At 41.3% G+C, this 26149-nt stretch overlaps 2 protein-coding genes across 3 annotated transcripts in view; one reads left to right on the forward strand and one right to left on the reverse strand.

Moving 5' to 3' along the window:
- The window catches only part of LOC149284123 (general vesicular transport factor p115-like), a 33150-nt gene extending 28778 nt beyond the window's left edge, over positions 1-4372 (reverse strand). The window contains exon 1 of the mRNA XM_089497158.1: positions 4304-4372. Coding sequence (XP_089353284.1) covers positions 4304-4372 — 69 coding nt within the window. The remainder of the gene's footprint in view (positions 1-4303) is intronic.
- Positions 4373-16688: 12316 nt separating this feature from the next.
- Positions 16689-24706, forward strand: LOC149284124 (ras GTPase-activating protein-binding protein 2-like). Of its 2 annotated transcripts, XM_089497140.1 has the most exons (11): positions 16689-16798; positions 17498-17579; positions 17810-17983; positions 18290-18380; positions 18862-18964; positions 20229-20403; positions 21927-22028; positions 22357-22459; positions 22849-22977; positions 23506-23624; positions 24437-24706. In XM_089497140.1, exons 1-11 carry the CDS (start codon positions 16704-16706, stop codon positions 24704-24706), a joined length of 1443 nt encoding a protein of 480 aa, XP_089353266.1. In that variant the 5' UTR covers positions 16689-16703. The 2 variants fall into 2 exon arrangements, with proteins under 2 accessions (XP_089353266.1, XP_089353264.1); XM_089497138.1 differs by lacking the exon at positions 21927-22028 and having other exon boundaries at positions 16704-16798.
- Positions 24707-26149: the final 1443 nt, after the last annotated feature.

The raw sequence follows: 26149 nt of genomic DNA on the forward strand, positions 1-26149 counted from the left end.
GTGAACCAAGATCAGGCCGTCAAATCTGACCGCCTAGTCTCGTCCTGAGTTAGCAGATCGAATGTAGCAGCGCTCGAGGTCCGTTAAGGCATCCCTGTGATGCAGCAGTGTCTTTTGGGGTCTATAGAGATCGGGTCGATTACCACTGTAAGTCACTGACTGATCGCACAATGTGCACGGAAAGTACCTGGGGGTATGGCTCAAGGGGCAAAACCATAAGAGGCAGGAAACCGCATAACCGCCCGTGCATTTGCAAAAGGGACAGAGCAAAGACTTAAAGGGGCCTCTCAGCTATCGTATGCATCAAAGGGCACATGATGGCTAGAATGTCCTCTTAAAGCCCTTTTGACAAGCGAAGACAACTTTACTGAGGAGACAGGATGATGTTGGAGAAGGTGGAGAAAGGTGGTGGAGTAAAAAAATGTCCCACCCTGGACATTACACGCTAAACACAGAACAGGCAGGACGTTAACCATACGCTGACTCAAAGTAGACATCTAGATGTAGGATGCTATGGAAAACGTGAAGGCTGCAAGCAGTTGTGACAGCTTTCCACCCACATGGATGTAACCCCCACCCTTCATCACAAATGTGCCTCTATTTATACAACACACATGGCAATTCCTTCCGGCACGCACCACAGCTGGCACGTTTAACCCAGATAAAAACACATATATACGTTTCTTAGAGAGGATGTCTGACTCATTCTCAAACATTTTCTGCCTGTCAAGAGATGAAACGGAAGTCAGATCCCGAAGAAATATTTGTAGTCGGCCCAGTTCGTGTCTGAGCCACGTGGTGATCACAAATCAGGAAGAAAGGGGTAGCAGCATCCTAAAAGTTACATGTAGCAAGATCCACAAACTCTGGTGTCACCACGATCCTCAATTTACGTGATCACTCAGTCCTAACGTATACTAACAAACACAAAAGCCATTCATTAATGGATTATTACGATCAGCCTCAATAAGCGTTGGACACACACATACTGCCTGTAGATACACACAGAATGCGGTCAAATTCTGTGTTTAATGACTAAGGATTTTTCCCCCCTTAAATATATTAAGCCTACTTAATAAGGAATATGTAGTGGATATCCTTAAACTGAATGTATTGTATTCACCGGCATCTAAGCCTATGGAGTCAGCCCATAATATCCCCAGGTAACGTATGATACATATCCTCAAGAACCATCCTTAACATATAGACACATTATGATAAATTAGTAAAATAAATTGATATTTAAATTAGATAACCTAAATATTCGGATGAAGCAAACACATTGTTTCTCAGATCCCGCAGGGGTGAGATTCCTCAGCACGGATGTGAAGATTTGCTACTATACGGTAACCCAGTAAACATGAGAGGTGACATGGGGACATGACAAACAGCGCTTTCCTACCTGCTAACGGTGACAAGTAATAAATCTCATAGCTTTTCCTGACCTCACAAAAATAAAGCTTCACAAATCAATTAGTAAATAACGCCTAACGCAGATAAGAGAGAAGCACATTATCAGCACAAAAGTCTTCAAACAATGAAGATCACACATACAAAGGGGGTCAAATCTCATGAGCCATTACTTACAGCACTGCTAACACACAACCACTCATACTAATATATATTATATATATATTATTCTACATATATTTTGCCAAGCCAGTAAGTCCCCGACTATGGATTGTTCTGCACTTAAGTCAAGTTTTATGTTTTATTATATACTGTACTTTAAGTCACCAGGAGACCTGTGCATTCTGATTTGTATAAATTTTAATGGAAATGGCAAATTTCGTCCAAATGTCTGAAACCAATGAGAGACCCTCAAGGAAACACACAAAAACGAAGCAGAGAGCTCCAAATTTTTTATTTGCACTCTCTCATTCCCTCTCTCGGTTTAACAATAATTAAAAAAATAATTTAAAAATGCCAATAAATGCTAACCACTATTTACAATTCACCAATAGCCCTTCAGACAAAATAAGATAGAAACACCAAAAAATAACAAAAATGCAGTAAAAAAACAAAAAAAAACCCACTACCATTGTATATGATTTAGGAAGTCTTACAATGCTTTAGACAGCTGGATTCCACAATCTGATACAAGCGCTATACTAAACTGCTTATTAGAATGATTGGCCTTTTGCTAGCCTTTTTCATGTGCACAGCTGGGGTCACCTTCTCAGTTTCAACAAGAGTATTATTTTTACGTTAATGAGAGGGTGGTAGATAAGCGGAACAGTGTCCCAGCAGAAGCGGTAGAAGCTTATACAGTGAAGGAATTTAAAACATATATGGACTATGGTTACCCCAAAAGATACATCGTATAAAATATTATGTATAAAATATCATTTGCACATATGTATTAAACACTCTAAATTCACTATAGAGGTCTTTATAGTTCCATATGTTCTGAGGGCGTTGGTGTGAGCGCCGGTACATGGGATAAGCGAGGCTAAGGAGTATATTTACTAACACTGGTGTCTGAAGGGGAACTGAACATTTTGCATACATTATATATCACCATGCATTATGCAGAAGATCAATGATGTTGGTCCTTTTTTAATGCATAACGATAACAGGAAGATGCAGCTTTCAACTCTGCTACAAGCTCATCGTTTAGTGAACGCACCCTTTAACTCGGGGCATATGACGCTGTACTACCAGACTCAAACCCTGACAGATTTGGAGGACATACTACCGTATTTGCTCGATTATAAGACGACCCTGATTATAAGACGACCCCCCAAAATCTGAATATTAACTTAGGAAAAAAAGAAAAAGCCTGAATATAAGACGACCCTAAAGGAAAAAAGTTTTACCAGTAAATGTTAATTCATGTAAACTATTTTTTTTAATAAAAGCTATGATTGAGAAAAATATTTTTTTTGTTTTTATTTCTTGTATTTTCCAACCTGTCCCCCAGTTACGCACATCTGCCCCCAGGCTTGCCACTCCAATATGGCACTGTGGCCCATGATATGCCTTTTAACCCTCTATATGCCACTGTGCCCCATGGTATGCCTTTTGACCCCCTATGTGCCACTCTGCCTCCAGAAATGCCTTATACCCCTATATGCCACTCTGCCTCCAGAAATGCCTTATACCCCTATATCCCATTCTGGCATTTAGGGGGTTAAAATGCATATTATGGGGCAGAGTGGCATATAGGGAGGTATAAGGCATTTCAGGAGGCAGAGTGGCATTAAGGGAGTTAAAAGGCATTGTATAGAGCACTCTGCCTCCAGAAATGCCTTATACCCCTATATGCCACTCTGGTAAGTGTGTGTATGATGGGGGGGGGGGTGTGAGACAGGAGGATCCAGGTCCCCTGCAGCGGTGCGGGGGATCTGGATCTTAGTCTCCTAATCAGACTCTATTTGAGGTCTGATTAGAAGACGACCCCGATTAGAAGACGAGGGGTATTTTTCAGAGCATTTGCTCTGAAAAAAACCTCGTCTTATAATCGAGCAAATACGGTACTTCGAACTACAAACGCATCCTGATGTTTGACCATATTAGAGTTATCTGCCTTCATACAACATGCAGACACGGCATGCAGGTTGGATGCAGAATTGGGACAGTTGTGGCATATTATAGATTGCACCTCTATCAAACTGTGGCAAGCTGTAGATGATGGGATTTATACCCAGAGATAACACATGTCCGGTTGCAACGTATACGAATGGTTTAAATATTAAGACACACAATAAAGAGAAAAGGCTATAGTGTGTGAAGGATATACACCTTTCTTTCCTGGTGAGTGGGTAAACTGCAGCAAAAAATATTATTCATTTTCTTTTATTTATATAGCGCCAACAGTTTACACAGCGCTTAATACAATACATATATTCAAGGGGTATAACAAGACGAGAATTGACAGACTAAGACAAACCGATACATTAGGTGAAGACTCAGAAGTAAAAGAAAATGCACAGATTTTAAATGTTGGTTTCATAGACAAAAGAAGAGAGGAGATCCCTAGACCAGCTGGGTCAAACATAACAATAGCTCCCCAAAGCAGCATTCCGCTCATCTGCAAGCAATGCGACGCGTTGCACTGTTCTCTCATTCGAAATGATCTGAATCACACATAGAAGAAACATTTTGTGATCTATAGGGGTTGGGTACATATAGCAGCAATGCCAGTGGTGACCCATATACTGCATATGGGGCATATACAGATAAGGTAAACCATTACATAAACGCATACACACATTATATATATAATATATATAATATATATATATATATACACACACACACATACACATACACATACACATACAGGTTGCTGTCAACTCACTGTTTCGGCTCCGGATGGCTGGGGTCCAGCGCTCTGCTGCCCTCCCATTACTCCTCTAAGGAAATTCATGTTGGACCGTGTGTCTCCTGCACCTCAGCAAAAAGGAGGACTCCCCGGTATTGTGGGTGTATCGCCGCCGGCCTGGGTACGGACACGGAATGTTACCGATAAATCCCTAACAGGCCCCGGTGCTAGGGAGACGCGGCAGGGACAGAGGTGAAGCAGGAAAGGAGGCGGGGCGCTCACACTGTGTATACAGCGCAGAGGTATGATGACGTGGGACAGGGTACACTGGGAAGGAACCCGGAAACGCAATTGACGGAATGCGCATGCGTCAGGGACGTGGCGGTGACGTGTCAGAGCGAATGTTGGACGGTCAAGGGGGCGAGGTTTTGGATCACGTGACAAGGGGGTTTCTTTCTACATGGTCCGTCGTAAATAAGACTATAATCCTCGCTAATATCCGATTACGAGGTTTTAACTGTGTGTTCGGAATAACCCGTGACTCGGTGCCCCTGTAGTTAGGTTTTTAAGAAATTGTTTTAGGCGTCCTTGGTTCTGTCAGTCTGTATCTATGTAGCCTAATATTAAACACACTAAGAATCCACCTGTTCAAGCGAACATACAACGTATTCTCCTAATATCCACAACATGTGTGTTTTAAATAAACCATCTGTCTTCCCAAACTCTACACCACTGACGTCCTCACATCACCTTCAATCAAATCATCATCTCCAGGCCAGGACTAGGCAACCGTGCGATGAATATGTAACATCTTAATTTTAACTTAATTAGTGTTCTGGTTTGACTTGTTTATATTCCATTTTTCTATTTTACAGCAGCGATTGCTCCAGAGCCCCAGAGTCGTGACTGGCCCACATCTCTCACCCGTCCCATGAAGCAGAAATCCGACTGGATCCTGACATCACTTCTCGGCGCAGTGGGGGAGGATGATTGCCGCATGTCACCAGCGGTGTAACCACAGGGGTCACTGTTACCTCGTACCGGTTCTAAGTTGTTAAATAGTTTATAAACTACTTTGATTTTAGTGACTTAGAATGTGTCATGGTTGTGGGTGCCAGACAAGCTGGTCTGAGTATTTCAGAAACTGCTGATCTACTGGGATTTTCACGCACGACCATCTCTAGGGTTTACAGAGAATGGTCGGAAAAAGAGAAAATATCCAGTGAGCGGCAGTTGTGTGGACGAAATGCCTTGTTGAGGTCAGAGGAGAATGGGCAGACTGGTTCAAGATGACAGGCAACAGTAACTCAAATAACCACTTCTTACAACTAAGGTGTGTAGAATACCATCTCTGAACACACAACACGTCAAACCTTGAAGCAGATGGGCTGCAGCAGAAGACCACACCGGGTGCCATTCCTGTGAGCTAAGAAGAGGTAACTGAGGCTACAATTCTCACAGGCTCACCAAAATTAGACAATGGAAGACTGGAAGAACGTTGCCTGGTCTGATGAGTCTCGATTTCATCTGCGACATTCAGATGGCAGGGTCAGACTTTGGTGTAAACAACGTGAAAGCATGGATCCATCCTGCCTTGTATCAAAAGTTCAGGCTCCTGGTGGTGGTGTAACGGTGTGGCCCATTAGTACCAATTGAGCATTGTTTAAATGTGACAGCCTACCCGAGTATTGTTGCTGACCTTGTCCAACCCTTTGTGACCACGGCGTACTCATCTTCTGATGGCTACTTCCAGCAGGATGTAATGCACCATGTCACAAAGCTTACATGATCTCAAGCTGGATTCTTGAACATGGCAGTGAGTTCACTTTACTCCAATGGCCTCCACAGTCACCAGATCTTAATCCTATTGGGATGTTTTGAAACGGGAGATTCGCATCATGGATGTGCAGCCGACAAATCTGTAGCAACTGCGTGATGCCATCATGTCCATATGGACCAAAATCTCTGAGGAATGTTTCCAGCACCTGGTACAAAGTATGCCATGAAGAATGAAAGCAGTTCTGAAGGTCCAACCCAGTACTAGCAAGGTGTACCTAATAAAGTGGCCAGTGAGTGTATGTATGGATGTTTATGTGTGTCTGAGCATGGATGTTGGGCAGCTCAGAGCTCTTCAAAGGTGTTTTTAACATCTTATTTCTTAAGATTTAGCAGATCTTATGATACAGGTACAAAAGCAATACATTTATATAAATGGTAAGGTCCCTCTATCCATAACGAATAATTGAGGGTATAATAAAATAAAGTGACTTGAGAAATGTAAACCAAACTCTTATGTTTATTGCGTATATATCATAAAAACAATGATTAATTTGAATCCAATAAATAATCTATAAAGCAAAATATAAGTATAATGCTTGCCAATAAAGATAATCATTTGCAGCATACCCGTGTGATCCGTCTCTCAATGAGTGCAGTATTTCACCCCCCCACAAACTTACTATTCCGCTATCTTATTTTATTTACCCATTGTCTTGGGCAAAAGTTGGCATTGCCGCATGGTATAACACGGTATAACCTTGACACACAAAGTTTAAGACGAATGGACATCTGCAAGACCTTGAACGGGTCCTTAAAGTTGTTTTTGCAAAAACTACCTGTAAGATCATAATACAAAAAACTAAGCACAAAGTGCAAATACACACAGTTAACCATCATACTTTATAGCTGTATGATATATATTAGTATACTTACATTATAAATGAAAGTGTGAGTACACAAAATCTTAATAGGTAAACAAATATTGCATCAATCAAGAAGAAATTATAATCTATGTATTAACATAAGCCTATAATACCTCTTACATGACATCTACCCCCGGGCCATCTGTAATACAGCTGCCTATACCCAGGGTTAAGTTGGGCTCCCTTAACAGCTGCCATAGTCTGTGCTGTCCTGGCATAGACCTCTCCAAACTCTTCCTTTTTCATCTGCAAACCTTTGAAGCCAAAATATAGCTGCTTCCATTGTTTACAAATTATGTGGGTTGTTGATAGATATATTGTACTAATTTTAATATGTAAACAATATTACATACATTTATATAGCACACTGAACAAAACTATTTGTTTTGTTTTCTATTGACACTGTCACTTGATTATTTCATTCATAGCAGCCGCAAAAGCTGCGGTAAGGTAAGGAAGGGAGTATGTTTGTAAGTTAGACTTAGAATGTATGTGTGAGCGTGTATGTGTAATTTTGTATGTGTTGGCCTAGTTTTGTACGTGTATGTGTGTGTTAACATGAATGTGGATGTGTGTGTGAGCATGAATGAGTACAGTATATGCAAGTGTGTGCATTAGCATTAGTCTGTAAGTGTGTGTTAATGCTATAGTGAGTGTGTATGTGTTAGTGTTACAGGGAGGAGCAATGGGGGCCACTTGACCACCTCCATCCCTGGGCCAGAAAGTCCCAGCCCTCCCCTGATCATATCAGCAGGGCCCTCCTCACCTGTTGTTTCTGTATGTCATCTTGTTATGTTATATACTAATTCTTATGACCTGTCTACCCTTTTATACAGTGCTGCGTAATCTGATGGTGCTATATAAAACAATAAATATTAACAGTCCTGAAGTCCCAGGATGGTCTTGATGAATGGACTTGGTAGTTACTGATACACTGTGTCAAAACTATGCACTGCACGTCTGTAAAAGTGTTCGAGTTGTATGGGCAGAAAGTGGTGTAATCTCTTGCCACTACCCACTTAATTTGGGCATCTACTTAGTGGCGTATTTTGGCCTTTGCCTATTGGACAATCAGGCTCCTTAATGCACCAATGCTCAATGGGCCAATTCGAAGGGACGTCGCTGTCTATCGGAAAAGCAGAAAACGTTGTTCATAAATGAAACCATCAAAATAGTGTACCCTACTAGCATTCTAAATGACACGAATACAGAGGGAACCCCACCCTGTCATATTCCTAACCACCCCTATTTACAATAGTGCTCTTAACCCCTTCAATCCCAGGGGTTTTTGGTACCTCAAAGCCCGGAGCAATTTTGCCATTTTTGGGGTATGTCGGTTTAGCGATTATTCTCCTTTCCTGTGAATAGTGTACCCATGTAAACTATATATTGTTTTTTCAAGGACAGATAGAGCTTTCGTTTGATACCATAGTTGGATGATTAGTTGAAAATTTAGAATGAGAAATTTAGTAAAAACTAGCGAAGATTAGAAAAAAAAAACTAATTTTTTTTACATTTTCCCTCTGAATCCTCACAAAATTAGGTAAAGTGATGGAAAATCCCCTCCAAGTTTATTAATTCAGGTGTCCTGATTTCAGAAATACCTAATTTATATAGATTTTCCAGACTTTCCCAGCACCAGGGAGCATACTATAAGGTGTACAAATTTGTATACTTTTTATGCCTATGGCTTAACGGGTTTGGGGGTTGTGAACGGGGGCAGGAGGGTTATACTGGCTAGATGTTATGCTAGGGCAATGGGAAGTAAGGTTTTTTAATATTTTTTTTTAATCTTTTTTTATATATAGATATTTTTTTTTTAATTTATTTTAATTTTTTTACATTTTTTTTGGTATTTTTTATATATTTTTTTAACACATAAATGGTTAGAGGTCCTCTTAGGGACCTCCTGAACATGCCAGTGATGTCACAATGACATCACAGCTCACATTATAATTTTTTTTAGTATTATTTATATTATTATTTTAATGATTTATTGTTACATACCTGGCGGGTAGACCTTCCGGTCAGCAACCGCAGCTGCCGCGAAGAAGAGGGAGACCCCCCCGCTTCGGACCAGCAGCAGCAGCCAGGAGACAGGTCCTCTTCTGGAGTCCGGACTCGTTCTTCTTCACGCCACCTAGTGGCGCTGGCAGTTACTACCTCGACTTATATGGGGAGATTACGAAATTGCCAAACACAAGATGGCCGCGCAGGAAGTGACGTAAAATCTCCAATTAGTGCCTAAACTCCTGTGCCTATTTAAGAGACTTCCTAACTCAGAGACATTGCCTCCTGATGGTTGTGCCTATCTTGGTAGTGTCTATCTCAGTACGCGTTCCTGTTGTTTACCTGTTATTTGACCTCGGCTTATTCCACGACTATCCTGCTCTCCGGTATCCTGACCTCGGCTATTCCCACGACTATCCTGCTCTCCGGTATCCTGACCTCGGCTATTCCCACGACGTTCCTGCTCTCCGGTATCCTGACCGCTGCTCTCTGAACCATCCTTTGCCAGTCCTACCTGACTTCGGTGTCTCCTTGTACGCTGTGACATGACATTTATTTAATATTATTTTTTTAATGAATTAACTTTTTTTTTTTCAGCTTTTCTCTTTCAGGACGGGAGGGGGAGTGAGAGACATGGTTTCTCACTCCCCTCCCCGCGATCCCCCTGCACCGATCACACTGTGATCTCTATGCAGGTCCTCACAGACCTGCATAGAGATTGCAGCGTCTCTGTGCCTCATGACCTTCCGGGTTACTTCAGCAGTGATGCAACCCGGAAGGGAATGCCCGATCGCGCGTTTGAAACTGCGCGATCGGGCAGTTTACAGTGTAACATCTTACCGGCTTTCATGCCGGAAGCTGTTACAGGAGATCGGACAGCAGAAAGCCGGCAATGCCGGCTTCTGCTGTCAGTGGGGAGTCTAGGCTGTCAAACGACAGCCTGGTCTCCCGTGCAGTGGCAGGGATGTGTCCCTGACGCTGCACGAAGGGCTGGATGTACCTGGACGTCCATAGGGGTTTCTTAAAAGGCGTTTTTTGTACGTGCCGGTACGTCTATAGGGGAATGAAGGGGTAAACCCCTTAATGACAAAGCCTGTACATGAATGCATTGTTTTCAATGGGTTTTGGGACCGCTCATTGTCCTTAAGGGGTTAAAGGCTACTCTATAGCAGTTACAAACGCTGACATACTGGAGGCAGCAACCCTGATATATTCATCATGTGCAGGTACATACAGAGAGCCCTGTTGCACTTACAGTAGCTGGCACGCCACTGCCGTAACCGTAAAAGATGGCCAAGTGTCTCTACGGAGCGTTTGGCAAAGAAACACTCTTAGCAGAGCGTATGTAGGCTGGTGGCTGTTAGATTGAACATAAAAAAAGAAGGCCCTGTACGCTGTTTGAGGAGGGCACTCCTCACCTGTTGCCTCTAAGTCAATTTGTTATGTTACATACTACGTGTAATATCCTGTCTACCCATTGTACAGCGCTACGGAATTTGATGGCGCTATATAAAACAATAAATAATAATAATGTATACAACAGTCCCACACTTATCAGCAGCCATGATTTTTTTTTTACAGTTATCACTGAAGCAAATTGTAGTGGTATCAGGTATTAAGTAAGTGTCTTCCACACAATAATCTTAACATTGACATAAAAAATTGCCATTCATATTTTAGAGTGACCACATTCAGCCACTTTTGTAGGACCGGAATATTTTTCCTATATTGCCCACCAGCACAAATGCTGCTGGCGAATCAATTGCCATTCTAAATCCCATATATCACTGGGCAAAACTTTACCTGTGCAGGTTAGCGATGTGATTATTTTTATGTAGCTTGGAAAAAATGGCTGCTGGGGTCACCATAATCACCATATTCACAATATGTGCAGACTGTTTTTTCCATATGATTATTTTTTAATATTACATAATATTCTTTCAATTATAGTTTTTCATGAAGCACAAAGAAGAGATTGTCCCAAATCGAATTAAATAAACGTGCCAACGTTCTGTCCTTTGTTCGGTCAGTATACTGCCAATAAAGCTTTTTCGAAAAATTGAAAAAACAGGCTGGTGGACTTATCTCCCCGCAGAAGGGGAGCGTGTTTACGTCACTGGGTGGGCGGGGCGCCGGTTGTTACCGTGCGTTTGTGGTATACATCTAATACGGACTGTAAGGGCTTGGAGTGTGCGGTTCCCGCGCCACCAACTGAACGTTGCGTCACTAAGGTGACGTCACAAAGCCGGCGCCATAATTCCGCCCTGCATCGGCCGCCCGCGGCTCGATATTAATAACAACAACAACAACAACGTGTTTGGATCAAACGGGGCGCAAGAATTGAGGCCGCCTGACTGCCTCTGTCTGAGGTGAGTGCGACATTGTGTTATGTATATATGCATTCGTGTGCTTGATAATAGACACATACCAGGGTATGTCCGTATGTATGCACCGAGGTACACAGCACGGTGCTTTGTATGTATGAACATGGCCTTTTGTGCAAATGTGTTTAGCTTTCGGACGCGAAACTATACACGGAAGCCCCTTTGTTTGTACCGTATACCGAGAAACGACCGGATGCACTGCTATTTATTCTCGTAGCAGCTTTCCGGGCTACGCCACCGGTATAATTTAAAAGTTAGGAGGAGGAGGGGGGGGGGTGCAATGGATTGGCCCTTCTTCTTCTTCTAGTTTTTATTATGTTGTTTGTTGTTAAAACATTACTGGAGGATATCCACAGTGTAATTTTGTTTCCCCATTCTCTGGTGTTATGTTGTTATTAATAACTCTTATTTACATAGTACCAAAAGAGTTCCTTGCAGTAGTTGCATTTAAAGGGTTTGGCAAAACTCCAACTATCAAACTAAGACCAGCCGATCCATTTGGTAGAGGGCCCTGCTCACAAGCTTACAATGTGAGGCAGCAGCGCAACCATTTTTGTGGTCCCTGTGTTATTTGGTGAGGTCTGTACCTCTAGCAATTGCCAGGTAGGCTTTGCCAGCATGTTTCACGTGGCTGAATATATCCTAGGGCTCCTACAGCTTAATTCATGGCGCTTAAGTTTTATCCTGTGTATTATTGACTGGCTTCTGAAATAAAATATTTCCATGTATTAACTGTCAGTCTCTTGCTGTAATAATTAGCTTAAAATCACACATGTTTTGCTCCCTAGAGTAGGTCACGTGGGCCCGTTTTAAGTCTTAGTCAAGACCCCTGTGACCTAATTATAAAGGAGACTGAAAACTGGCGATAATGAAAATATTGCCATGGCATTGAGTGAAGACTAGTAACGACCCTGCGCAGCTTCATTCATGCACACATGCGCTGTATTAGACGTTCGATTATTAGGGCATACAAATCGTTTTAACTTTAACACAGGACAGGTGTTCAATGTTTGTGGCATGTTCCTTAAATATAAAGGAAGCAACGTGACTTTACCTGGATTGGAGCTTACGCTCCCTGTCAGTTCTGTCTTGCGTATCCTTCATTCGTGCACATGTCACGTGATGCTGGGTGACTGTGTGCACCTCACATCTGAGATCTGCAGTCTCGCCGTTAGTCCTCTTCGTCTCCCAGGTGCCACTAGCCCTAGGGTCACCCTTGGCACACACTTACGATAAGACCATACAGTTACACACGCTCATGCTAATACCATACAAAGCGACTGCAAAAATGGCATCCGTGGAAAAGTTGCAAGGTGAAAGCCACTACTGACCAAAAAGAAAACACAGGCTTATCTCACTTTGACAAAAAATATCTTTATGACCCCCAATATTCCATGGACTGATGAGTCAAAAGTTGGACTTTTTGGAAGATATGGATCCTGTTACATGTGGCATAAAACTAACACACCATTCTACAATAGGAATGTCATACCAACAGTTAAACATGTTGATGCTTCTTCAGGACCTGGACAACTTTCTGTAATTGATGGAAGCATGATTTCTGCTCTCAAACGAAAAATCCTTTAAGGATATCCGTCCATCAGTTTGTGACCTAAATCTCAAATTCAGTTGGGTTATGCAGCAGGACAATAATCTGAAGAACACACTATCCCCTACTCCTGCAAAGCCCTGGGTGCCAGGAAGTGACTTCTAGTTGCCCTGTGTGTGTGAATACTATATATATTTCACTGTGTACTGTGTGAAAAATGCTGTAAAGTAAGAATTCTCTCAGAACTAGAGATTTAAGTGAACAAAATAAAATGCTAAAAATAATGTGTCTGAAAGCATTCTTACTTTACAGCATGTTTATGCACCTACTTAAATCTCTTGTGTTTGTGTGTGATATATGTATGTGTGTAGTGCTCCCTGGGTTTTACTGTGGTCACATAGATCAGCAGAGGGAGTTCTGCACTATTCCTGGTTTTAGTCCTATGGCAGCCATGAGCTGTAGGAGGGTCTGGCTGGGTTAAGATAGGTGCAAAAAATGGTGGCGCCCCCCCCCCCCCATGCCTTTGCTCTCTCCTTCACTGTTCTGTGGCTCTTTTCCTCCCACATGTAGTTCAAGTATAGATCTAATCAACACAGCATTGCAGGTAAAGATCATCTAAATAACTCATACCCAGCCCCGCATCTTTATAGCAACTGAAAAATGCAAATTCAACACTGACGATAAAGATCAAATCATGTATGGAAACCCTAAATTATAGGCATGTATCACAGCCCTGGCACCCAAATTACATAAACCGATCAGCTGTAACATTACGACCACTGACGGGTGAAGTGAATAACACTGATAATCTTATCATGGCACTTGTCAGTGGGTCGTATATATTGGGCAGCAAGTGAACATTTCGTCCTCAAAGTTGATGTCTTAGAAGCAGGAAGAATGGCAAGCATAAGGATCTGAACGACTTTGACAAGAGCCGAATTGTGATGGCTAGACTGGGTCCGAGCATCTCCTAAACTTCTACCTGTCGGGTGTTCTGCAGTGATCAGTACCTATCAAAAGCGGTCCAAGGATGGAAAAACTGAGCCAGTGACAGTGTCATGGCAGCCAAGGCTCATTGATGCATATGGGGGGGCCATGAAGGCTGGCCTGTGCGGTCAAACTCAACAGACGAGCTACTGTAACTCAAATTGCTAGAAAAGTCAATGCTGCCTCTGATAGGTGTCAGGAAACACAGTGCATCACAGTTTGTGATTGGGGTTGCGCAGCCGCAGACCAGTCAGGGTGCCCATGCTGACACCTGTCCACTGCGGAAAGCATTTACAATGGGCATACGGGCAAAAGAACTGGACCTCGGTACAATGGAAGAAGGTAGTCTGTGTCACGAACGCACTCTACTCCAAGCGTGCGCGTCACTTGGTTCTGGTGGTAAAAGGGTTAAAATTCACTATCTGCCCTAGACTGGGAATAGTGATAAAAATACAAATATCCACCCGCAATTAACTATAATGATATAACTAATATCAAAATAAAGCTGCCACCACCAAGACAGTTTGTAAATGGGGTGCCTTGGCCCCCAAGCGAATCAGGCTAAAAACCCACACAATAATTATGTGATTTTAAATTACCGATAAAATGGTCTAATCAGGTAACGTGAGTCTTTACCAGACAAAGGCAGAACTTAATAAAGGAATATTTATGAACAAAAAATCACAGTGCATACAAAAAAGATGATAAACAGATTTACACCAACAGATAAAATAAAAAGGAGAAAATTACAGAAAACCTAACCACTCACTTGAATGGTAAAGTAATGTTTTTTCTGTCCGTAGGGCTCCAGCAAGGAAAGATGGCGACTTACTGAAAATTAGATCTTGGCCCCTAGTAAGCACAATGACCAATTTCTCTCATTAACTTTATATTCTTTCCCAGTCCATCTCGAGTTTCCAAGCCATCCCAGAGGTGGTATAAGCGGAGGGAAGGTGTACAATACGTGACCTCCCCCTTGTGTGGTGGAAACATATCGGTCAAAATAACTTCTTTTCATTTTATCGTCTTAACTGTACTCGCCACAGCAATAATTCATGCATTTATGAATTTCTTGTAAATTGTGAAGTCCATAGATATGTCACACTTGCTACTTATTGTACTGAACATTGTAGATTTCTTCCAAAATGTTTAAGTTGCGCCGCCATGTTTGTACTCTTTTTGTAGGGTGCGCTTTCCCCGTTCTAGGTATGCACGCAAGGAGGTATGATAATGAATCTATGAGTTATGGATATGTGTTGGATATGACCTGGATATGAAATGGTTTTCCTGACTGCTAGTGGTCACTTAGCATATCAAAGAATCCAGTATCTGAGGGGATACAGGCATATGGTGAATGACTCGGCTAGTAGACTTAAAGGCACCGCCTCTCTGTAACATTTTACACTTTGCAGAGGGCCTTGGTTGGAGTCCCAGCTTCAAAAGACCAATTTATCTTAAAAGACCTTTTGGCACCACATGCCTATACAAACGAATTAACCCCTCACATACTGAAATTGGCCATACCATCTCTACCGAGTAGCAAGTGCATGTATGCATTACAACAGGTGGTGTGACAGTCTGGTCTGATGAATCACGTCTCCGTTTACTTTACATATATGGCAGGGTGCGTGGAGAACACATGGCACCAGGATGCCCTATGGAAGTAGGCAAGCTGGCGGAGGCAGTCTGATGCTTTGGGCAATGGTCTACTGTGAAACCTTGGCTCCTGCCGTTCATGTGGATGTTATTTTGACGTGTGACACCTGCCTAAGCATTGTTGCAGACCACATACACCCTTAATGGACACTCTATTCCCTGATGACATTGGCTTCCTTCAGCAGGATAATGTGCCCTGCCACAAAGCAAAATTGGTTCAAGAATGGTTTGAGGAACACAACAAAAAGTTTAAGGTATTGATTTGGCCTCCAAAATTCCCAGGTCTCAATCCAATAAAGCATCTGTGGGATGTGCAGGACAAACAAGTCGAATCCATGGAGGTCCCACCTAACAACTTAAAGGATCTGCTGCTAGCATTTGAGTGCCAGATACACCTGGCACACCTTCACTGGAAGGTGGAGTCCATGTCTTGACGGGTCAGGGCTGTTTTGACAACAAAAGGGGGACCTACGCAATATTAGGCAGGTGGTCGAAATGTTATGGCTGATCGGTGTATATATACTTCAAGGAAATTTAAGCAGCACAGGCCGTGTGCACTTGTATATATTAACTCTGTTGCTGCAAATGCAATTCTGCTGTGTCATAAACATAGTGACTGCTGTATGGGAGCTAAATGTCTGGCTTTAATGCAAGATTGGTGTACTTCTGTGGGGAGGCCTTTTTTAATAAGTTAGCATTAACAAAATCCTGTTTGAGCACACCGGAGTCCAAATAAGTTATAAAGTTATAGCTTGAATAGTATGTCCATCTGCTGGCATACTATCAGAAAGGAAATAAAATCAGATCTGTGTATTGCAAGCCAATTCATGGGAATACATTTCTGCGCCCAGGTAGCAAGGGGAAGAGTTGTTAATCGGCCACGTGAGCTCTTGTCAGAGATTTAGCTTGAAGCAACAGGACCCCCTGGCGTCAAAGGCTGACATTTTTTTACAAGGTTACATTTTCTTGGTGTCCCCCTTGTAAAAGCATTGAGAATCCAACAGAATCCACCCCATGCGTATGTAGAGAAATATTTTTCATTCCTTTAATGTGGAAGTGCTCTTATGATTTGCCAGTAAATTAAAAATGACTATTTTTGTATGTATATATTTTTCCCACTACAGCATATCACTTTCTGTACCAAAGAAATGGTGATGGAGAAGCCAAGTCCCCTGCTGGTAGGGCGGGAGTTTGTCAGACAGTACTACACTCTTCTAAATAAAGCTCCAGACTTCTTACACAGGTGAGTATTTGGAGTGGCGCTGGATGGCTGTTAACCAAACCTCTGACGTCCTAATCCTCAAGACTCGCATTAAGAAAGCTATTGTTAAATAACCACTGCCATTGTAGGACTGGGCATCGCATTTTTTTTTTCTTGGCTACATTTCAACTTTGAGACGTTCCCATTTTTTCATAACATACCAACAGCTTTAGTCTGATGGAGATACAAATATGTTAAGTATTCCTATTTACAATGAAAAAATGTTTCTGCATGTATAGACCTTTTTTTTTTTATCCTAAAGAAATATTCTTTTTCCGGATGTGGAAGGTCAAGGTTCTATAAACATTTTGTGATCACGTTGTTTTGATGACACTTTAGCTAAACAAAAAGCTCCTTTTCCCCTTGATGACAGTTGACGTGCCTCACACGTCATTGTCTTAAACAAGCTCAGAAATCGATCCTCCCAAGCCGTGTTGCTATAATCTGTCAATATAGTGGCACTCAGCAACACTATAAACTTCTGCAGAAGCCCTGTGTGATCGCTCCCTTTTTATGCGCCCAGGAGGAGATTCTTGTGAAAGAAAAACAGCAATACTCTTTCTAATCATTAAATACCTGATGATTAGCATTTTTGACCCAGCCTGTGCATCTGTTACACTAACAGTGATATTGCAGCACTTGGGTTTCCTATATTGGCCTTGCCTTGTTTTTGTATTTCAGGTTTTACGGAAGAAATTCTTCTTATGTACATGGTGGACTGGATGCCAGTGGAAAGCCCCAGGAAGCGGTTTATGGCCAAGCAGTATGTATAGGCTGTTGTATTTAATAAATGCAGTTGTGGGACTTGTTATAACACCTGTCTAATAATACACTTGTGTTTTTTTTTTTTTTTGTTTTTTTTTTTTTTTATGTTGCCTAAATTAGTTTTTCGGTAAACACTTTCTTCATGCTGATTTTCTAAGAGAATTTGTGTTTTCTCATGAGAGGACACAATATTTATTGTATTCAAAGCTTGTAAAAATCTCTCTACAGGAAATCCACAAGAAGGTGATGTCCCTCCAGTTTAGTGAATGCCGCACCAAGATTCGGCACGTGGATGCTCATGCTACTTTGAGCGATGGGGTTGTTGTTCAGGTCATGGGTGAACTTTCAAATAATGGCCAGCCAATGAGAAAGTTCATGCAGACCTTTGTTCTTGCCCCAGAAGTAAGTTGAACTCAGCATCTGTTGTACAGTAGGCCTAGGAGTTTTAGTCTGGTTAGGATGGAAAAGGGATTTTCTTCCCTGAAAAAAAAAGTATTGGTAGTTTTTAATGTTGCAGCAAAATGCTAAAGAGTTCTCTTTCTGTGAAATGTAGCTGTATATTAAATCATATTTGCTACACTTACTCCATTCTGATAATGGCCCACCTGCAGGTTTTCTCACTTAAAAAAATCTGGCCAAACACCCCACAAAGAGAAACATGAGGCTTATCTATTGTATTAAGGCTTTTTTTCCCCCCTCTCCTTTTAGGGATCAGTTCCTAACAAGTTTTATGTTCACAATGATGTTTTCCGTTATGAGGATGAGGTATTTGGTGATTCCGAGGCAGAGATGGAAGAAGGTAAGGTTACCTTTTTACCTTCCTATCTGTTAAGCATGTCTGTGTGAAAATAGTTCTTGCTTAGGAGTTAGTGTGTGTCTATAAATCTATTTTGTATTGCTACCTCACCAAAGCTATGATGAACCAACTTCTCAGTAGGTCTTGGAACTGCAGATTTGTTGTGTAGTAAAATAGTTCTAGTTATAGCTTTTGTGTAACTGTCACTTTCCATCTATACCAGGATTATGTTTAGTCTGAAAATGTTTTTTTTGTATAAGGGGTGCATTGGTGTAAACATTCATTTATAAATGACTTGGCATATAACTACTGTGTAATTGGCCTGCCAAGATGGAATAATGTCACAACCAATGGCACTCAAAGGTCAAACAGCTGCTTGTCTCATGGTATGTTATTCTCTGTTCTGGGTTTTTATTATAAACGTTTATAAACTGATTTCAGTGTGGATCAACTACTCTGAGTCTTGATTTGATATTTTCTGCAGAATCTGAAGAGGAAGTTGAGGAGGAGCAAGAGGAATTGCAGCCGTCTCCTGAGCCTGTCGCAGAAAACACAAACAACTCTTATTACGATGCACATCCTGTGACGTATGCTGAAACTTTTTTATTTGTGTGTGTGTGTCTGTATATATACACTATATGGACAAAGGTATTGGGAAACAACTCTTAATTATTGACTTCAGGTGTTTCCGTCAGACCCCTTGCCGCAGGTGTATAAAATAAAGCAGTTAAAGTGGAAGCGTTTAGGAACAGCAGCAACACGACCACATAAAGTCACGGAGCGCGTGGTTCATACGTCACAAGCGCTCTGCTGATTCCATGGCTGAAGAGTTCCAAACTCCTATTGGCGTTATTAGTGGCATAAAAACTGTGGCTGGAGCTTCATGGGATGGGTTTCCATGGCCGTGCAAGCCTTCACGTCGCTAATACAATGCCAATTGTTGGATCGAGTGGTGTAAAGCACGCCACTACACTGGACTCTGTAGCAGTGAAAACGTCTTATGTGGAGTGACGAATCGCACTTCGGACCATCGCAGTCTGATGGACAAGTCTGTGTTTGGCGGATGCATTGTGCCAACTGTCAAGTCTGGTGATGGAGGGATAATGGTATGAGGCTGTGTTGGGCCCCTTCCTTCCAGTGAATGGAAATCTCAATGCTTCAGTATACCAAGAGCTTCTTGACAATGCTTTGTTTCCAACTTTGTGGCAACAGTTTGGGAAAGACCCTTTTCTATTTCAACATGAGTTTACCCCAGCGTACCAAGCAAGTTCCATAAAGACGTGGTTGGGTGAGTTTGGCGTTGGAGAACTTGGCTGGCCTGCACAGAGCCCTGACCTTAAACCCATCAAACACCTTTGGGATGAACTGGAACGGAGATTGTGAGCCAGGCCTTCTTGTCCAACATCAGTGCCTCAATGTGCAAAAATTCCCACAGAAACACTACAAAGGGGTGACCCAACTACATATTAATGTCTATGTATTTAGAATGCAATGACATAAGTCTGTGTAATGGTCCCAATGCCTCTTGTCCATATAGTGTAAATGCAAGCGCACGTTTACATTGTCTAAAAGCACAAGTGTATCTGGATTTTTTTTCTTCAGTCTCAGAATGTCGTGTATTTGTCTTTGTGCATGTGTCTTAATTGTTTGTGTAGCTCTGTTTCTTGGAAATGCATGGAGAGATGCTTAATGCCCTAGAGAACATAGTTTTCTATAAGCAAACTTTCTTAGCCTGTAGATTTGTAAAGTTTCAGTCTTAATTTGTTGCCTGTTGTATAACTGCCCACGATACTTGTATAATATTGGTAATTTCATGTTTGACTGTCCTATTTAATTGCTATTCTCTTTCAGCAATGGCATTGAAGAGTCATTGGAAGAGCCTATTCCTGAGCCTGAACCTGAAACAGAGTTAAAGAATGAAGAGCTCAAACCAGAACCAGAAGAGAAGAGCCTGGAGGAACATGAGGAGAAGTCTCCAACACCACCACCCGTTGAACCAACCATTCTTCCTCAAGAACCACCCAAGGTAACCTTCTACTTCTCTGTAGTCGTAATATTTATACTTGTCAATAACATGGATTTAGTTGCTTAAAATCAGAAGGGTCCATTTATGGAGCATCGTATGCCCCCCTCGCTGTAATTTCAGAATGCATTGCATCGGCAGACACTCTGAGATACTTTCAATTACATAATTTTGCCATGAACACTTAATAGCTATACAACACCAAAGCAGGCACTTATAGACTGTTGCTATAGAAACTGATTGTTTTTTTTTTTTTTGTGCTTTCTGGTTTTAAGCCTTCAGCTTAAAAAGAACAAAATTAGATTTGCTAAGATTTATGTGCTTAACATACTAGATCACTTATTATTTTGTCTTAGTTAGACAGCAGCTGTATAAAAGCTGTAGTATAATTTTATTTCTAATGTGTTGCTATTTTTAACAGATCAATGTATGGTTCTTGAACTACAAAAAAATAATCTGTCGTTTTGTATGTGTTAGAATTATTTGCAGCACTTTCTCAAGATATGACGTTAAAGTAACGTTCCAGTGCCTCATGCGTTCCCACCAGCTATAAGTTTCCCGATTTTTCGATTAATTGGTTAAAAAATATGTACATTTTCCGGTTATTCAAAATTTAGTGCAGTGCTGCGGGGGATCTGGATCTTAGTGTTATAGTCCAACCTCCTATTTGAGGTCTGATTATAAGACAACGTCCACTATAAGATGAGGGGTATTTTTCAGAGCATATCAAATATAAGAAGCTTTTTTCAGTTGTTGCAGCCCTATAAACATGTATATTAAATTACTTTAATGTGCATTCCTTAACTCAAAGGAGAAAAAATTAAGCTACAGCACACCTACTCAGTTGTCTTACTTTATTATTAGTTTAGTTTGACACTCTTAAGACATTCTGTTGATCTGTGTGTCAGGAATCTGCCTTATTGGTATAAGGCAGCATAGTAACACTGGTACTTTCTTTAGGAGAACCTTATTGTCACATAATTTCTAAAAATTACATGAAAGGCTTGGCATACTGGCAGACAAAACAGCAGTTTATAGCCTTGCATGTTTCATGTGTATGTGGTGCTCACTCGCGGACTTTGCTGCCTTATCTTTACATTTATAAACTGGCAAATCATGGGCTTGGATTATCTCTTTTGGGTCATGAAGATAAAATGTAAAATCTCGGGGAGTGTAGAAGTGAATGCTTGTGTCTTTAGTCCCTACAGGCTTTTCATTTATTTCCTACAAAATTGTAAAACTATACACACAGGTTTTACGCACCTTTGTATGTTATACCAAATATTTTACAGTATGTATATTTATAGGTGTCACAAAATAACACAATGCACCCATTCCAATGTTTCTAGTGACTCCCAGTTTTGTTTCTTTTGTCTCCTGCTAATCAACTAGTTGTTTTTTTTTACATATTTCCATATTATCTGCTCACAGATTCAAATAATTCAAAACGCCATTAGTATTTGGTTGTCAACAATCTAGGTTTCTTTTGCAGCTTCATAAGTATTGGCATGTATCATCTTCTGTAGGCTTTCTCCTGGGCATCAGTGACCAGTAAAAACCTGCCTCCAAGTGGCACTGTCCCGTCATCAGGAATTCCTCCCCACGTAATAAAAGCTCCTGCTTCGCAGGTAACCGGTCTGTAGACGTTTCCTTATATACTTAGTTAATCAATGACTTTTTTGTTGAAATGTATGATATCATTTTAGATGTGAACCCCAGTTCGATTAATTTGTACCCATTTAAACAAATATTGAATGCACTGCTAGAAGCTGCTGTTATGGAGTGATGCTTCAAATCCGGGATAAACCTGCTATTTTTAGGGTCATACACCCCTGCTTTAAAGCTTCAACGTTGGCTTTGCCACACAGCGATTTGTCTTCGATTTTTCATTTTTATTTTTTCTTCCATGCACAGCCGTTAAGCGTAATCACTTTTTTAAAAAATTCTATATTGCAGGCAAGAGGTGAAAATAAGGCTGACTCTCAAATTCAGTCTTCCCGTGTGAGAGAACAGCGTCCCCGTGAAAGACCAAGTTTTCAGCCCAGAGGTCCTAGAGCAGGTAAAATGCCTTAATCCATTATCTGGGATAGTTGCACGTTCTAGATCTGCCAGTTTAGATTTGCACTTATACCATTGTATGGGATTGTTTTTCATTAAATCTTCTTAAATTGGTAAATCGTGTTTTTGTTTAAAAGATACCTTTTTTGTGTTGTATTGAATGTTTTTTTTGCTAGTATCTGAATTTTCCTCCCTACCTTGCAGCAGAATACGCGCTGCGGTTTTCTCTAGGAGCTAGAACTTTCCAGTTAATTATAACTAAATTTCTTTTTCTCTAACATCACATTTGTTTACACAGCTTTTTCAGAAGCTATTAAGTCCTCTTTGTTAACATATTTACTACAGAATGATTTCATACAATCACCACCCACTTTTTTGTAATTGATTTAGGACGAGGTGAGACCGAACAAGGGGAGTCGGATAACCGTCGTATGTTCCGCTATCCTGACAGCCACCAACTTTTTGTAGGCAATTTGCCACACGATATTGATGAAAGTGAATTAAAAGAGTTTTTCATGAGTAAGTAGCATTTAATCCAAACACTAAATGCAGCATCCCTAGAACTGCATTCATATTCACTATAAGGATGAGATATGAGATTTTCAGACATCATCTGTGAGACATTATAGCTCGCTGGTTAACTGAAGGCAACTTAAATTGCATTAGATGAGAGGGAAAAAAACAATGTCCCTGACAGCCCTAGTCAAAGAAAATGCATTTTAAAGTTCTTTATTGGTACATTTTCTAGATGGAAAATAATCTTTTGCCTGATACACTAGCTGCAGCTGCCCCTCCCCCTTTGTAGGCCAGTGGTTCTTGCTACTGATTGGCTGCTCAAAGCGGTAGTGTTTTCTGCACAGGCCCACACACCAGCAGCGCTCACCAAGTGAGTGCTGGTCCTGACGGGAGGTCAATATATAACGTGCAGGCAGATGTTTGGCCAAAATGCATTGTATGCAGAGAGAATAGCTGGGTGGGTGGGTGGGTGGAAGATGGGGCAAACTTAAAAGCAACTCGTTAAAAATTATTTTTTTTCTTTTCTTTCAGGTTATGGAAATGTGATGGAACTCCGGATTAATACCAAAGGCGTTGGCGGGAAGCTTCCAAACTTTGGCTTTGTTGTGTTTGACGATGCTGAACCTGTTCAGAGGATTTTGCAGGCAAAAGTATGAATGCTAGGCCACTAAAAAATCCATTGCCTAGATCTAGATGAGTTGAAAATCCATTTGTTAGGGATTTGTTAATCCATTGCAGGTGGCCTGAAATGAGCCTGCATAATACAATGCTGAGGCATCTCATGAAAGTTCTCAGCAGTTTAGTTATGCATTATGCAGGACCGGAAGCTTACTGGGCTTGGCCATTTGTAGCGCATAGTAATATCCAGGAGTCGTATTGTACAACTCACCTAAGCAAAGTTGATGTAGTGGTATTGGTCCAGGAGAAGCCTCTGTTGTAAAGTGTGCCACAAGCGGCTAAAGGCTTGTAGCCTTCAGTAAACAGTCACATCTTCTAAAAAAAACAAAACAGCAGATGTCTTCACAATGATACACAAAAAGAAAACCATTAAACTTCCAGGGCTATTCGCACAGTGCTGCCTTATGTTACGATACCTTTACTTCAGACAGTTTCTCAGTAATAATTCCTGCCTTCTTGGAGTCCGTCTTCCATCTGTCCGCAAATCCCAGATTTTCTGCTAATTCCAGCATGGACACAGCAGCTCAGACGGGCTGGGGCTTATTAAATCACTTGTGTTCAAAGCAAGGATTTGCCTAAATCTTGGTCGAAGCTGCAAGATTTACTAAACCTTTTGCAACATAAACTCACTAGCATGTTAACTAACGGTTTACTGAAATGAAATATTAAGGTATAACAGTGGTCATGTTTTGTCATTGCATAAAGATAATGAAACCACCCCAGCAACACAATTTTTGTATGTCTACAATTTGATATTCATTTAAAGCTTTATCTCTGTTTTCAGCCAGTTATGTTCCGTGGAGAAGTAAGGTTGAATGTAGAAGAGAAGAAGACTAGGGCTGCCCGTGAAAGGGAAACTCGAGGCTCTGATGACCGCAGAGAGATACGCCGCAATGAAAGAGGAGCTGGAGGACCCCGTGGAGTCATTGGTGGAGGAATGATGCGTGAACGGGATGGTAGAGGTCCTCCTCTCCGTGGTGGGATGACTCAAAAGCTGGGCACAGGAAGAGGTGCTGCACCTATGGATGGCCGTTTCACTGGGCAACGTCGCTGAAATAAGTCTAATACAGTTATACCTACAGTGGTACATTGTTCGTCGTGTTTGCATTCTTGTTAATTTTTAGCTTTGGAATGTGACACAGCCTTTAATTTTTCTTCCTCATTTCTTTGATGTGAAAACATCTTTTTTGTTACTTTTCAATTGAGGTGAACTTTCTTTTCCCAGTTTCCCAGCAGGATTTCAACTGTTAATTTGTGCATCCCAACTTTGGAAATTTAAGGACTGAGAGGACCAGTAGCACTGCAAATAATCACATAGACCCTGGAAAGCCTTGTCCTAGTAGGTTCTCTTTTGAAACCCCTTTGTTGCACATGGCTAGTATTACGGTTTCACCGTTGGAAACAAATGGGCAGTGCTGGTCGCCTACAAATCCATTTCTTTTATGGCTTTGGCTCAAAAACAAACAATGGTTATGCACTCGTCAAAATGCACTAATCCATTAGAAATAGATCCTAATGATGACATCTGGTTTGACCATGAACTACATGGCAAAGACATGCAAACCATAACAGATATAAATTCTCCAATAGTTTTGGTTACTTACTGAACTTGCAGTGTTTCAATACTCCAGAAGGCATAATCAGAATTACTAGGGAAAGTTTCCTACATGAAGATTTTTTTTTGCACTTGACCCTTGATATGGAGATGGCTGGCTGCTCAACCTACTCCATCCCCTCCGAATCCCCTTCAGCTTTGTACAGTAAAAAAAAAAACATACTCAAATGTATTAGCTCTCTGGTAATGTAATAAGCATGATGGTGCCTTCTACTAATACATCATTCCAGTCATTGCTGGTGTTTTTTATTTTTATTTTCCTTTGTACAGTGAATGAATTACTGTGCTGCAAAGCCAAACAGCTTCAATACATTCAAGAATCATTGAAAGAAAAAAACGCCTGTCTAACCAAACTGCAGTATATGTACATCAGTAGAAGTTAAGAGTTCCTGTTTTTCCTACAGTTCAGTTCCGTTGGTATTTACTTACCAAAAGCGTGGGGTATACTTTGTTGTATGAGATGAAATGGTAATGTCTGTGTCAATAGCTGTAAGTGTAGCTCCTAGAAGTGCATACGTAGTTCTGGATTGTTTGTATATGCTGCCCTGCAAATGTCCAGCTGCATTTTCTGTTCACTTGTTCGCTCTGTTGATCCTTGGAGCAGAGGATGTATTTCAATGCTTGTCAGCAGCAGCTCTTAAGTGTCTGCGTTTTATAGTATCTAACAGGGTTTTTACAAGACTTTTAACATGCACATTGCTCCCTCAATGACCGGGAGGGTTTAATTCCTTCCCCCACCTCATTTAGTATCCATCGATCTCTGCTGGACTTCTGAAATGTACCGTATCATGACGGTTGCCTGCCAAAATGCACACATTCCAACATATTACCACAGAAGATACTGATCAGCCTGGTGCAGTCATGTTCAGTGATGCAAAGAGG

The sequence above is a fragment of the Sceloporus occidentalis genome, unplaced genomic scaffold (genome assembly GCF_023333645.1).
Source record: "Sceloporus occidentalis isolate IW3139 unplaced genomic scaffold, rSceOcc1.0.p SCAF_99, whole genome shotgun sequence".
In the NCBI taxonomy this organism is placed as follows: Eukaryota; Metazoa; Chordata; class Lepidosauria; order Squamata; family Phrynosomatidae; genus Sceloporus; species Sceloporus occidentalis.